Consider the following 14974-nt stretch of genomic DNA (forward strand, 5'->3'; position numbering starts at 1 on the left):
AGAGTGTCATTGTTTAGAGCAGTGGTTCTCAAACTTTGTCATTTCAGGACCCCCAAATTGACACTTATTAGCCCGCGGACCCCCATTTTAAAAAGTAATGCCAGGGACCCCCATAAGAGAAGATCTTTACGTCTCTAGCAGTGATTCTCAACCATTTTAATTTCAAGGACCCCCAGTTTGACATGCATTAGGGCTACGGACCCCCATTTAATGGCATTTCTATCTCTGGGACCCCAATTTACATTGAAAAACCAATGTTAATTTAACTCTGAGAGTGTACAAATGGAACCAAATGGACCCGTTAGGGTCCATTTGGTTCCATTTGTACACTCTCTGAGTTACAGACCCATAAGGACACATTTAGTTCCTAACTATCTATCATTTAGATAGGGGGACCCCCTGGAACTCCCTCAAGGACCCCTGGGGGTCCCCAGGCCCCACTTTGAGAACCACTGCTCTATCTATACCAGGGGGTCTTTGATGTTTTGCAGCCCAAGGACCCCTTAGCTGAGATGACTTTGACTTTGATACAATGCTACATATTGTATCAAAGTGTAGATAGATAGATTCATAGACTTGTGTGAAGCCATCATGTTGGATTCATGTTAATGCATGTTAGTGCTTTAGCAAACTTCACCTTTCACTCTGTACTCTGTCTGCTCTTTGCCAAAAAATAGCCGATCTACAAGCCCACAGCGCCTCACAGGCTTGTAGATCAGCTGTTCTCCTCACAATAGGGACGCTAGGGTTCAAGTGGTTAATGTAAAAGTAAAAGTATCCTATCACACAAAGATTTGGCTGTAGTAACTCTGAGGACCCCCTAGGGGTCCCGGACCCCCTGTGTTGAAGGCTCTATAGACCAGTTATTTGTTTACAAACATTGAGACTGGACGCACAGGTGACTGTTTTATGTAATCAATTCCCAACAGATCCCCAAACCTGCTGTTTTGGGGTGAGCTTGTTTCAGTTCATTCAACCTCCAGTGTGTGTAGGCTAGTGGGATGCGCCCTGGCGACACATATATACTTCATCGCGCAACGGTATTGCGCACCGAGAACAGCTGACATACAAGCTCACAACCGCGTCACGGATGCGACCGTTGTGAGCTTGGAGATCTGCTATTCTCGGCCGTTCTCTGCGCGCGACACCTTCGCGGGACGGAGCATAAATTAGTCTTGACGGGCTGCAGCTGCGCGAGCCAAGCAGGTTCTGGTGCCATGATCATAGAGCGCTCCCTCGGTTATTATGACAGCCACTGGAGGTTGAGTTTTGAGGACAACTGCTTTGAATTGTTATTATTGTTTACACACAACAGAAACCAAGGATTATATATTTCAAGAGCGAGAGATCACAGTAAAAATCCTAAGCATTCTTCCTCCACACTGGGAGAAAAACAGCATCTGAAAGTTTGATGGGATGCATTTTTACACGTGAGACTGTGACCACTTTTACATTGCATCTTATGAGCGGTGGGGTTAATTTGGTGCCGGCCTGCGCGCGCATACTGTTTCGTATCAGTGTGACGTCGTCTGTTAAGGCGTCTATACATTGCTTTATCCCTTTTATACAGTATTATAATCAGCAATAAAGATGAGTGTAAACATCGTGTATGGTACCATCGCACAGGGATCCCAACGCCTTTAAAGGCCCTGTCGGCAGGAACCACGCTCACTCTGTGTGGAGTCATATTGGTTCCTGCACACTGCTCAGTGCTGGAACCATAGCAAGACTGACACACACACACACACACACACACACACACGTCATTTTGTACACTCTCTAGAGTTACAGACCCTTAACCCTTTAAGACCGGGAACGCATCTGTGTGTCATTTTAAGATTTCTTTGGCTATATAAAAATAGCAGATCTACAAGCTCATAGCGCGGCACCGAGTGCCGCGCTACGAGCTCGTAGATCTGCTATTTTTTTTGAAAAATCGTGAAAATGTGTGCAAATCTTTAGTTTGGATATATATCTACCGGTACTTTTTTAAAGCGAAAGTTTTTAACTCAGATCTTTGCTTCTGGGGATTTTACAAATGTCTTCTAAATCCTAATCCTTTTTTTTTTTTTTTACTTGCTATATTATCAGTGGTTTTCAAACTTTTTTCATGTCAAGGACCCAGAAGCAAAATTTCAGTTAAAAATGTATATAAAAGATGTGCACACATTTTCACAATTTTTCTCAAAATAGCAGATCAAAAGCTCATGGCGCGGCACTCAGTGCCGCGCCATGAGCTTGTAGATCTGCTATTTTTGAATAGCCAAATAAATCTTAAAACGACACAGATGCGTTCCTGGTCTTAAAGGGTTAAGGGTCCATTTGGTTCCTAACTATCCATCATTAAGCTGGGGACCCCCTGGAACTCCCTCAAGGACCCCTGGGGGTCCCCGGACCCCACTTTGAGAACCAATGGTTTAGCGTAGTGGTAGAGACAGAGTGTCATCATACCTTCTGGCTGTCTCTCTCTTGGTCTTTCAGTTTCTGCTCCAGGGCTCTCTTGCAGCTCTCAGCATTGTGTCTCTGGCAGCTCATCTCCTCCGTCACTTGTTTCAGCTTCTGCTCTGCCGAGGAACACTGAAAACCACCACAACACAACATGTCTTTAAAACTCAACCTGAGCCGCTCAGAACTAAACCTTTTTAGAATAAAGTCGCGCAAGGCACGTGTTTTTTTTTTTTTTTTTGCCTCTTAAGCCGTTGTGAAATAACCGGCAAAACCGCGGCTCCTTGTGTGGCTTATTGTTTTATCAAATTGCCTTCAAATTAAAAAAGGTTGAGAACCAGTTGAATAGCAGAGGCGTACCCATGGATTAGAGCTATATACAAAAAAATAAAACAAATAAAAAATGGTGTATGGCCAAGTTCCCCCCCCCCCCCACACACACACACACACACACTAGAACTGTTTCCTAAACAATGAACACAATATGTGAAATGATTATGTATTATTAATAGGGGCGTGCCGATACACTAATTTCACGATACACGATATTGGGCTCACCATATCGATACGATTTTCTTTTTTTAACACACACACCTGCCCTCTGCAGTGCTCTAAACTGAAACTGACTGGAGTGTCTCATTTCTCTCCAAAAGCCCTTGAATATGATGAAATACGAAGGATTACTGTGATTAGGGTAAGCTCACATTTCATATCACACACACACACACAGCATACAGTAAGAACTCCTCTAACTTTCACTAGCCCCCAAAAAAATCATTTAAAAAAAATGTTTTAAAAAGGGATTTTGAAAAAATATTGCGCCACAGTATGACGTCACGACGATACATATCGTCACGTTTCAATATCGCGGGATGATATATCGGCACACAACTAATTATTAATATTGTTCCTGCTGTTCTACATACCAGGTAAAAAAATAATAATCACAGATTGAGGCTTTAACCTTTGCTTTTATGAAATACCCGAGACCATTAGAGGTTTATGGAAAATGCTTCTAAGCATAAATTGCCCGTTTGACCACTTCAAATGCTCTAATCTTTCAAAACAAATAATCAAAAATAGCCTGTCTACAAGCTCTCGACGCATTGAGAGCTTGTAGATCGGCTATTTTCGCCGCACGACAAGCTGCCATAGAAGACATAGCTATACGTAGCTTCTAATAGAATCCAAATACCTGAAATCAGTGGTGGGCGACTGAGAACTTTGAACCCTATGTGCGTACCTTGGCGTCGGTCTTCTGCAGGTTGTCAGTGAGCTGGCTGACCTCCTGTCGGGTCTTGTTGAGGTCCCGGTCGCGGTCGGACAGCTCTCTGCGGCTCTGGTCCAGCAGAGACTGCAGGTCCAGCAGCTTGTTGGCCTGGCCACGGAGCTCCTTCTCCTGATTGGACAGGCTGCTCTCCAGCTCTGAGACACGGCCTCGCAGCTCTGACAGGAACACGAACACGCGCACACACACACACACACACACATTACTATAAGTTGTGAGGATATCAACATCTTAGGACGGCGATTTTTACTAACGCCATTTTTAGAATTTCTTTTGCCATGAGGCCTATTCTAAAAATGACGTATAAATCAGAAGTTCTCAAACTTTTTTTCGTGCCAGGGAGACCCAAAATGATGTCTTCTCCCCAGAAGAGAAGATTTGTGTTAAAGAATTAAAAATTATTAAAATGTTTCACTTCCAAGATTTTTCTAAATCCTGAAAGTACATCTGCTACTGTATTTTTGAGAACCACTGTTCTAAACCACCGTTCTAGTAAACCCCAAGAGTTTTCTGAAAAAACACATGCTGTTATAATAGCTAAAACCTAAAATGACACAGATGCTTTCACGTTTTTAATGGGTTAACCCTTAACACATTGACTGCCAATCGCGTAGAGCTACGCGAACCTATTTAAAGCCGCCACGTGCCAGTCGCGTAGACCTACGCAAAGTGGTGTTTTTTTCTTTTTTTCGAAAAAAAGTTCACATTGCACTTTTTTCAATTTTCGATACGGCACATTTCATTGTAACACCACCGGAAACGGAATTATTCGAGATCCGGTTTTGCCGATCCCGTCGGCCTCCGTTCTAATGACGAAACTGAAACGCCATTTTCTCTTTGTAGTTTTTCTCCTCGCTGATCACTGTTTAACATAAACCGTTCTAACTACAACATGGCGACCGTGTTTATCAAATGGATTTCACTGCTCGACGCAGACACAACACGGATGTGTTTACAAACACTTTAATGATCGATCTTAAGGATTTTAACGAGGTCTATGGCGACGTGAAAAAAACAACAATAAAACGTTGGCACTGGTGAGTACATTATGAGATTAACCTCTGGCATGGAATGTGTTAATAGCCGAAAATAGCAGATCTACAAGCTTGTAGATCTGCTATTTTCTGTGCATTGCCCCCTGTTGACTGAACAAACAAACACTCTATAGCTATGATTACTAGGGGTGGAAATTAAAATCGATTCATAGATTAATCAAGATGCTGACATGGACGATATATTTATTATTATTTATTTATTTTTCATCATATCGCTAATTGCACAGAGCAGCAGACATGTTTTGGTTGGTTATCAAAAGAATATTGAGAAGCCTTTGTTAAAAGTCAGTATTATTTTACAAAAAAAAGGACCTCTTTATTTTCTTGTTGGTTTTCTGCAATTGTTGATGTTGGCAAATATAACCTTCCAGTTGACAGTGACACATCTCTTCCATTTGTTTGTATTATCGATAAAAGATAATGGAAGTAAATGAATTGCCATGCATCGCGAATCACAATGATCGGAATATAATCAAATCGTAGCCCTCTGAATCGTTAAGTCAGGTACCCACCAATTCCCGCCCCTAATGATTACTATCACAAACCATAAGAAATATCACTTACATAACCTATAATAGGCTCTATGCACAGCAGCCATATTATCACTTCCTTCCCAGGTGTTACCAATGATACTAATGAAGGCTCTGTTCCATTTAGTGTAGCACAGTGGTTTCCACGACCCCCATAACTCTGAGAGTGTACAAATGGACCCGTAAGGGTCCATTTGGAAGCCCATGAGGGTCCCTGGACCCCAACTGTAGACCCACTGGTGTAACAGAGTGTTTCCAGTGGGCCAACATGCACAGTATCAGCACCCTGACTCTGTTTGACCAGAATGGAACAGAGCCTTCATTAGTATCATTGGTAACACCTGTGAATGTCTTCATAATATGGCTGCTGTGAGTGTGAATAGAGCCTATTCAGACAGAGGGAGTCATTAGCTCATTAAACTCACCTTGATTCAGAGATCTGAGTTGATCCATCTGGTGGGCGGAGCCGCCCCCCGGGCTCTGCGTCACCACAGAGGAGCTGATTCGCTGGCCGTGTTTGATTGGCGTCTCCTCGTGGGCGCTCCAGAGGGAGGATCCCTGGCCTCGCCTCTTCGCGGGCGTTTCCATGGCGGCGGCCCCTGACTGGGACTGGCGGCTCTGGGCGTCGCCCTGCTGTTGCCATGGAAAGATGGAGGATCCGGCTTGTTGCCGGGCAGCGATGTCCCTGTGACTCGCACTGACCGAAGACTGATTCAACAGCTAGGAGAGACGGACCAATAAGTTAAGAGTTATAGATCCACGGTTCACAGGGCTGATTTTAAACAACTTTCACCTACAAATCGTTGGCAGAAACCTCTTCTCTCCATGTTTTTTACCTATTGTTTTTTTCCCGTAAATTAATGCCCTACTTGATCATACTACAGCGTCACACAATAGCATCAAAAGTAGTATCAAAACGCGTCGCTTCGCAGTTTTTGTCAGTTTTGGACAAAACTGACAAAAACTGACAGAGACGATATGTATGGTTGATGCTTAGGTTCAAAGGACTACGGCTGATTAATCACTCAGACAATTTTATCGGCAGATTTTTTCTTTTACAAAACAATACAGACAAATACGCGTAAGTGTAATCTAGAAATCAATCTATTTGTGTGTTTTCTGTTTACTAATAATGATTAAATTCCCAGTGAAGTTGACTGTTTAAGGCAGGGGTCAGCAACCCGCGGCATGTGGCTCTTTAGCCCCTCCATAGTATATATATGGAAATGAACTATGTTTATTTTCTTCACATCTTCATTTTAATTTAAAATTGCTGTTGTAGGCCAAACATGAAACATGCATTCTTACGTTTTCCAATATTGTAAAAATGAGTAGAATAAATAAAAGGTTTCAACATTTATGTCAACTAAAATTTGCGTCATACCCTGCGACACATTTATTGGGGAGGGGCCAGACAGGTGGCTTGCGTAAACAAACCGGTGTGATTCCAAGTGCAAAAAACATAAAGATAACTGAGGAAAATAGAGAATGTAATAGTTCATGGACAGTCGTTTGCTTTCACTGCCAATGCTGCTGGATTACCTGTATGAGAAGTTATCATATTTAATGAATGCTCATTAACATGCATTTGTATTTAGTCATTTTGATAGGCTAATATACACTTAATAGCCCGTGTTGCCTTCATTATAAGACCCCTATATGTTTGCAGCTCCAGACAGGTTTTGTATTTATTTTTTGGTCCAAAATGGCTCTTTTAACATTAAAAGGTTGCTGACCCCTGGTTTAAGGCCACTGATGTAATGTTTACGCCGACTCACTTTGACCTGCAGAACTTTGAGTTCAGTCTCCAGTCTCTTCCTCTCCTCCACTTCCTGGTTGTATTTGTCCTGAAGCTCCTCCATTCTGCTGTCTGACACGCAAACACATACACACGCCACACGTTACACAAACAACACAGGTAGGCAGGTACCAGGTAGGTCATACATGGGCAACTGGCGGCCCGGGGGCCACATGCAGCCCCCACCTTCACTTAATGCGGCCCGCAGGTTAATATATCAGAACACTGATATATTATTGATTTCAGCTGTTACAATTCCAAACAGGCAAACATGACCCGCTTTAATTACTTCGGTCTATATTAGTAGCTTAATGACTAGTATTACAATTCTTTTTATGTCCAATGTATTTGTATTTAAGTTCATAAAGTTAACATAAGTATTACTAAATACATTTGAAATTAAATAAAAATGTTACTTTTCAGGTTTCCAATTCAAAAATAGCAAAACAAAATTCAGGATTCCAATTCAAAAACAGCAAAAAATAGCAGATCTACTGTACAAGCTCAAAACGCGTCGCACTGCGACGCGTTTTGAGCTTGTAGATCAGCTATTTTTGCTACTTTTGTGTGATATAGAATGGCCCGAAAGTATACGCAATGTGGCCCTCTGGAGTGAGTGTGGAAATATAGTGGCCCTCTCTCTCCGTCATCAAAGTCGCATCACCCCTGAGGTAGGTAGACCACACAGGGTTCAGTGAGTGTTAAATACCGTGCTGCTGTCTGTGCGGTGGGGGGGCTGCGGGCGTGGGGAAGCTCTTCTGTGGCGTGCTGTAGGGCTGCAGCTCAGAGGATGCAGAGGGCTGTGTGCGATCCAACTCATTCTTGTTCCTGAGGAGGGAAGGAGACGGACACACACCGTCAACAAACAGCATTGAGGAGGGAAGGAGACGGACCCACACTGTCAACAAACAGCATTGAGGAGGGAAGGAGACGGACCCACACCGTCAACAAACAGCAGAAGTTCGCCACGCAAAAGGGCATTATTTGAATTTTCTTGACGACATCGGTACCGGCAATTATGCAACCTGATTTTTGACCACTTTCAGGTGGTCAGGGGTTCCCAAAGTTGGGGTCGCGGGACACTGACGGTGGGGTCGCGAAATTATTTTGGGTCATTTTTCTTTTCTTTTTTTTCAACAGAATGGGTGGAATACAATCTATTTGGTTCCATTTGTATACTGTCAGAGTTAAACTAACATTAATTTTACAATATAAATTGGGGTCCCAGGTATAGAAATGACATTAAATGGGGGTCCGTAGCCTAATGCATGTCAAACTGGGTGGTCCTTGAAATTAAAATGGTTGAGAATCACTGCTAGAGCCGTAAAAATCTTCTCTCGTGGGGGTCCCTTTCATATCTTTTCAAATCGGGGTCCGCGGGCTAATAAGTGTCAATTTGGGGGTCCTTGACATGAAAAAGTTTGAGAACCACTGGTCTAGGACTCTCCGACATCTGCAGCGGAGCCAAAAAGACTGGCGTCAGTCGGGCTCCACTTCTTCCAACTCACTTCTTCAGCTCCTGTTCAAGACGTTCCACCGTCCTCTTGCAGGTGTTTAGCTGTCCGTCCAGGTAAAAGACCTGGGATCAGGAGACAAAACGCTTCAGTCAAAATCAAAGTCAACACATGTGATCTGTGTCTAGGGCCTGTCATGATTACAAATGGTAAGTCGACGATTGATGGTCACAAATAATTGCGATTAACGATTGAATTGTGTTTTTGGCATTGAACCAGTGGTGTGTTCTACCGTGGTACGCTGTATACGCAGTGTGGCCTGTAGATTTTTTTCGGTGCCATCGTATACATCCAAAAAACGTTCGAGACGTCGTATCAGATACGTTGATACGCATCTGATACGGTGCACGCAGGAGTGGCTGGGCTGGGGGGCGCAGCAATACAATCAACAAGAATGTGGTCTGACTAGTCTAACTCTGAGGCGAAGCCTTATCATGTGTGTGGCTATTGTTCTTGAGGTGATAATTAATGGCTGCTGGCGAAGGAATTCACACATTAACTCAACGACCTGCCATTCACTTCGTATTCAAATTGCGTGTCATAGCACAGCAAAATCTTCAATCTTCAATACAGTTTGTGTCTTCAATGCCAAGTTAATACTATTCTGTAATAGATACAGGAATGCTCGCTGTTAACACTGCTATTATATCTAATCAGTCTAATCAGCATTTATTTATAACAATCCTTGCACTATTCTATGGTAATAATCCATGCTTTGCATTGAAAATGTATCTAAAGCTAAAAGCAGCTCCGGACTAGTTGACTTACTAACATCAGTACAAAGCATATTGTAATTGAACTCAGTGTTACTGTGAAACTGGGCCTGAGTGGCAATTTCTTTACATTGATTAATTATATACACGCGCGTGCCGTGCGTGTGGGAGGAACTAGGGAGGGAACAGTTATAGTATACCCTCCAAAAAAAATCTAGAACACAACACTGCATTGAACATTGGAACATTATGAATACAAACGTCATTTCTGTTTGCCTTTTAGGCTTCGTAATAAAAACATGCACAGGTCAGATCTGACAAATGACTTAAAGATACAAAGAAATAACTGACGTATTTAACAACAATGTTAAAATAGTGGAAATAGCTGACTTTGTGACGTATGAACGTGTTTCTATGAACATTTTTCAACATGAAAACGATGACGACGATTATCTCAAATAATTCCGATTCGGCGATCATGTAATAATTGTCACAGGCCTATCCGAGGGCTTCCGGTGAACTCTGACCTGCTGCTCCTTGACCCCCAGCTCGTGGACGACTTTCTGGCGAGCTTTCTCCAGCGAGTCACATGACTCCACCAGCGACTGGTTCTCTCTCTTCAGGGAAGACGCCTCGCTGCGCTCGCTGTCCACCTGGAGAGGACGTGAGAATGGTAGGAGAGATTAAAAAACAAACAAACAAACAGCGACCAAACTAATGTGCTTGTTCTCTAAGGCCAGATTTAAAATATGGACATGCTCGACATCAGCGCAAATCATTGCCGTTGTTAGGCACCGGTTTCTGTTGTGTGTGACCAGAGCTCAATCATCAAGAGAGAGAGAGGGATAGGTAGAGGGGAGGGAGAGAGCATGTGTGATTGTATGGATTAAAACAAAATAAGATCTCACGACTGAAACATTTTGTTAGGCCAAGTCTTAACCTGCGATTTGAGAAAACAGCATGAAAGGAGCCCCCCCCGCCCCACACCCACACACACACACACACACACACACACACACACACACACACACACACACACACACACACACACACACACACACACACAGCGCTGTGTTTCATAAACAAGCAAAATGTGTAAAATAATTATGCTTTGGTAGCCATACAGCCAGCCAGTTGAAGAAATTGCAGACTGAGGCTTTAATCTTCGCTTTTACGAAATTCATTCATTTTGATTTTCTGGAAGATTGAACATGTATTCCATCGCTCGTTTGACCACTTCAAATAGGCTTTCATCTTAAAATAACTAATAGTCTCAATTTTAGATTATGTGGACATTATTCATAGGATTACTGCTCCATCAATTTAAAGCACCTCAACACGCGACCTAGAACTTTAATCCATGTGTGATATCAGAATGAGCTCAATCAGCGAGAGAGAGAGAGAGAGAGAGAGAGAGAGAGGGAGAAGATAGAGGGAGGGCGAGCCTATTTCACACACGCGTTAAGCTGGCCAACCCTAGTGTACTGGAAACCTGAACACGCTGATTTTCTGCTTGTGTCTATATAGACTGGCACATAACACGTTCTTAACACATCGGGTGCCGATCACGGTCTGGACCGTGTTTTCACATAGTAGCGCTCTGGTGCCGATCACGGTCCGAACCGTGTTTGGTGTCTTTTTTTTTTCTTTTCGTTTTTTCCCATACGGGAGGGGCTGGAGCAGCTTTGGGATCACCCACGGTGAATCTGACAAGGATGGGCCAGATGCATCATCGTGTCAAAAAACATGGCGCACATCCGCTTCCGCTCTATTTCCGTCTCTAAAACCCCTATAACTCCGAAACTTTTTACGCTGGGGAAAACGACTCATTTTGTGTGCACGATCGCTCCGCCATTGTTACTCGCGGGAGCGATGTTATCGTTCCAGGCGTTAGCCAGTACCATCGGGCAAAATGGAGGCATGCTTTTTTTTCTCATGGAATGCACGTCGTGGAGTCTACAGTTTAAACAGCGCTGCGCAGCTCAACGGTGAGATTTTGGCACCGAACGTAATCTGTTATTATAAAATGCTGGCACCCGATGTGTTAATATTAGTGACTGAAGCAACACAACCCTGCGTTGTAGATTGCAGATAAGTTATTTTTGGTAAGCGACTAGGGCTGTCACCATTATGACATTTTACATGACGATTAATTGTCACTCAAATAATTATTTAGCGATTAAAGATTAATTTTAATTGTGTTTTTTTCGTTGAAAATAACATTTCTGACATATGTAATGACTTACTTAATACTTTTAAAAAAAACATTAATAGTAGAAATAGCCGATCTACAAGCTCAAACCACGTCGCAATGAGCTTGTAGATCGGCTATTTTTTACTTAATTGCAATTAGAGACGATTATTATGTAATAATTGTGACAGGGCAAGAAACACACTGTCATACTACAGAGTGCAAATCTGGGCTTAACCCCTTAAGACCTGGAACGCATCTGTGTCATTTTTACATTTGAGCTAAAAAGGCATTTTTATTTTACACTTTGGCTATTGAAAAATAGCAGATATACAAGCTCATAGCGCGGCACCGAGTGCCGCTTTATGAGCTTGTAGATCTGATATTTTTGAAAAATCGTGAAAATGTGTGCAAATCTTTGAATATATATTGTTTTAAAGCGAACATTTGTAACTGAAAATCTTTGCTTCTGGGGGGTCCCTGGAACAACATATTTTGAGATGGGGTCCGCGGCCAAATACATATCATTTTGGGGGTCCTTGACATGAAAAAGGTTTGAGAACCACTGATTATAGCAAAACAAGTTTTTTCAAAACACTGTTTAAGATATATATATACAAAGATTTTCAGGAATTTTCACAATTTTTCTAAAAAATAGCAGATCTACTTGTATATCTGCTATTTTGTAATAGCCAAAAAAATCACACGGATGCGTTCCCGGTCTTAATGGGCTTAAATAAATCCCCATCCCCCCCCTAACCTTCTGTTTCTGCTTCTGCAAGGCAGCCTCCAGCGCGTCCAGCTGGAACTGCTTCTGGCTCCTCTCCCTCTTCAGCTTGTCCAGCTGGCCTTCCATCTCCTGGATCTTCAGCAGCGTTTTGGCTGGAAGGCCATCCTTCCACTCCTCCACCGCCCAGCTCATCGTGACCTAATATACCTAGAAGTACCTGTATGGACGACACCAGCCAGCACAGAGGAAGAGAGGGACCGTTATTACAAATGTGGAATGCCCCGACACCATCCATTAAAACAGGGGTCTTCAACCTTTTCAGGCCAAGGACCCTAGCTGAGACAGAGATGAAGCAGGGACCCCCTCTAAATTGTATAAAATTGTGTTTCAGAAAAAAAAAAATTGGTTTACTTAGTCTGCTCTTTTTTCCCCTCTACACCTATACCTCTTTGCCAAAAATAGCAGATCTACAAGCTCTCAACGCCTCGCGCTGCGAGGCGTTGAGAGCTTCTAGATCTGCTATTTTTGGCTAAAGTTCACCTCAGAAAAGGGATGTTAGGGTTCAAGTGGTTACGGTAAAAAAAAGAAATCATATCACACAAAGATTTGGCGGACCCCCTGTAGTAACTCTGAGGACCCCCTAGGGGTCCCGGACCCCCTGTTGAAGACCCCTGCATTAAAAGATGTAACTCACTGGTTTCTTTCACAGACCGGGTGAAAAAAGGGTTACAAAATCGTAGGCTAACATTGTTTAGATAAAATCCTTTTTAGACTTAACGTCTGACTGTACCATGTGCTGTTTAATTTGTTTTACTAATAAAGTAAATTAATCAGACCATGAGGCATTGTTGTCTAAATCAGTGATCATCAACTATTCCCTGGAAATATTTGAGATTGAATCCCTTTCTTTTTGCAAATAAATAAATGCAGTAAGCAATAGCAGTCTAATAGTAAACAGAAATAGCTTAAATATAGACAAGTGTGCACACACACACACACACACACACACACACCTTATGCCTAAACTGTTTTACTATTAAACTACTAAACTAGTTCCAATAGCGATCTACATCGATTCGACACATTGTGAGCTTGTAGATTGGCTATTTGAACTACTGTTTGTATAGGTCCTACATATATTGCCTATATCTGTGTGTGTGTGTGTGTGTGTGTGTGTGTGTGTGTGTGTGTGTGCATTGCACAACACAAGTTATGACAATACCAGTGAATGTGGATGTTGCTGCTACAGTTGCTGTGTGTATCGAATAGAAAACAACAACTGCAACCATTTATTATTCCACTGCATCAGTGGTGTAAAGTAACTAAGTACATTTACTCAGTCACAAGCTGTACACAAGCACAATTTTGAGGTATTTGTACTTGAGTATTTCCAATTTCCAATACTTTCTACTCCACTACATCTGAGAGGCAAATATTATACGTTTATTCCACTACAATGATTTGAAAACTTTAGTTATTAGTTACTTTGTAGATTTGAATTATTATTAGCAAACCACGCATTAACCACTTTAGCCCTATTTCAACTTTGGCTATTTGAAAATAGCAGATCTACAAGCTCACAATGCATCGATGGGACGTGTTATAGATATGCTATTTTCAAACGATTTCAATTTACACAAGGTATCATAATATATGTATAAAATGATGGACATAATTGGTGCTTTCTACTTTTGGTACTTTAAGTATAGGTTTTCAGAAAGGTTCAAGAATGACCACATGACATGTTGGAAACTAGAGCATTGGTTCTCAAAGTGGGGTCTGGGGACCCCCAGGGGTCCTTGGGGGGGTTCCCCAGCAAAAGGTGTTAATATAACATCACAATAATTTTGACTTTTTATACTTGGGCTATTCAAAAATAGCAGATCTACAAGCTCATAGCGCAGCACCGAGTGCCGCGCTATGAGCTTGTAGATCTGCTATTTTTTGAAAAATTGTGACAATGTGTGCAAACCTTTGAATATATGTATATTTTTAAGCGAACATTTGTAGCACAAATCTTTGCTTCTGGGGGTCCCTGGAACAACATATTTTGAGATGGAGGGTCCGCGGCCAAATACATATCATTTTGGGGGTCCTTGACATGGAAAAGTTTAGGAACCAGTGAACAAGAGACTAGAGAGCTATTTTTTTCTCTATCCTGGACATTGAATAAAAAAATAAAAATAAGACAAAACTCAAATATTTAACGCTGATCTTCAATTAAGATGTCAATTAATAATCGTATTTCTGGATCACAGTAATAACAGAGAAGGTAAGTAAACTTTAACGGTATAAACTATAGTAATAGTGTACTTACTTTGGGCGCGTGCTTCCTTTCTCTCTCTCTGCTTTAGTGACTGTGTGACTGCAGTTGAAAAAATTCAAATCCACCCAAACAAATGGGCCAGCCAGGCAGCTTCAAGCCCATTGGCTGGGGTCTCGTCACGTGCGCCCCGATGACGTTGCTGGTTGGATAATCCACCCAAACAAATGGGCAAGCCAAGCAGCTTCAAGGCCATTGGCTGGGGTCTCGTCACGTGTGCCCTGACGACGTTGCTGGTTGGATATAACCTCGCGTCACCAGACCAGAGCCGTATATAGGAGAGTTATGACACTAGCGTTGACTCCCATTGTAAGAATGGAATGAGGAAGTGCTATACGTATCTCGATGAGATAGTTCCAATGTTTGGAACTATAGCTGTGCGGCGAG

General features: G+C 42.3%; 1 protein-coding gene across 2 annotated transcripts in view; it reads right to left on the bottom strand.

The window, feature by feature from the left end:
- LOC311048530 (uncharacterized protein) overlaps positions 1–14607 on the bottom strand; it is a 62302-nt gene extending 47695 nt beyond the window's left edge. For both annotated transcript variants that reach the window (XM_084061789.1, XM_084061788.1), the window contains exons 1-9: positions 14582–14607; positions 12295–12481; positions 9871–9996; positions 8625–8695; positions 7826–7944; positions 7097–7188; positions 5744–6038; positions 3689–3891; positions 2452–2577 (exon numbers count right to left, since the gene is read on the bottom strand). In XM_084061789.1, coding sequence (XP_083917915.1) covers positions 2452–2577; positions 3689–3891; positions 5744–6038; positions 7097–7188; positions 7826–7944; positions 8625–8695; positions 9871–9996; positions 12295–12456 — 1194 coding nt within the window. In that variant the 5' untranslated portion in view covers positions 12457–12481; positions 14582–14607. The remainder of the gene's footprint in view (positions 1–2451; positions 2578–3688; positions 3892–5743; positions 6039–7096; positions 7189–7825; positions 7945–8624; positions 8696–9870; positions 9997–12294; positions 12482–14581) is intronic.
- Between the last annotated feature and the right edge of the window lie 367 nt (positions 14608–14974).

Source organism: Gymnoscopelus microlampas, assembly GCF_963454915.1.
Source record: "Gymnoscopelus microlampas genome assembly, chromosome: 1".
Classification (NCBI taxonomy): domain Eukaryota; kingdom Metazoa; phylum Chordata; class Actinopteri; order Myctophiformes; family Myctophidae; genus Gymnoscopelus; species Gymnoscopelus microlampas.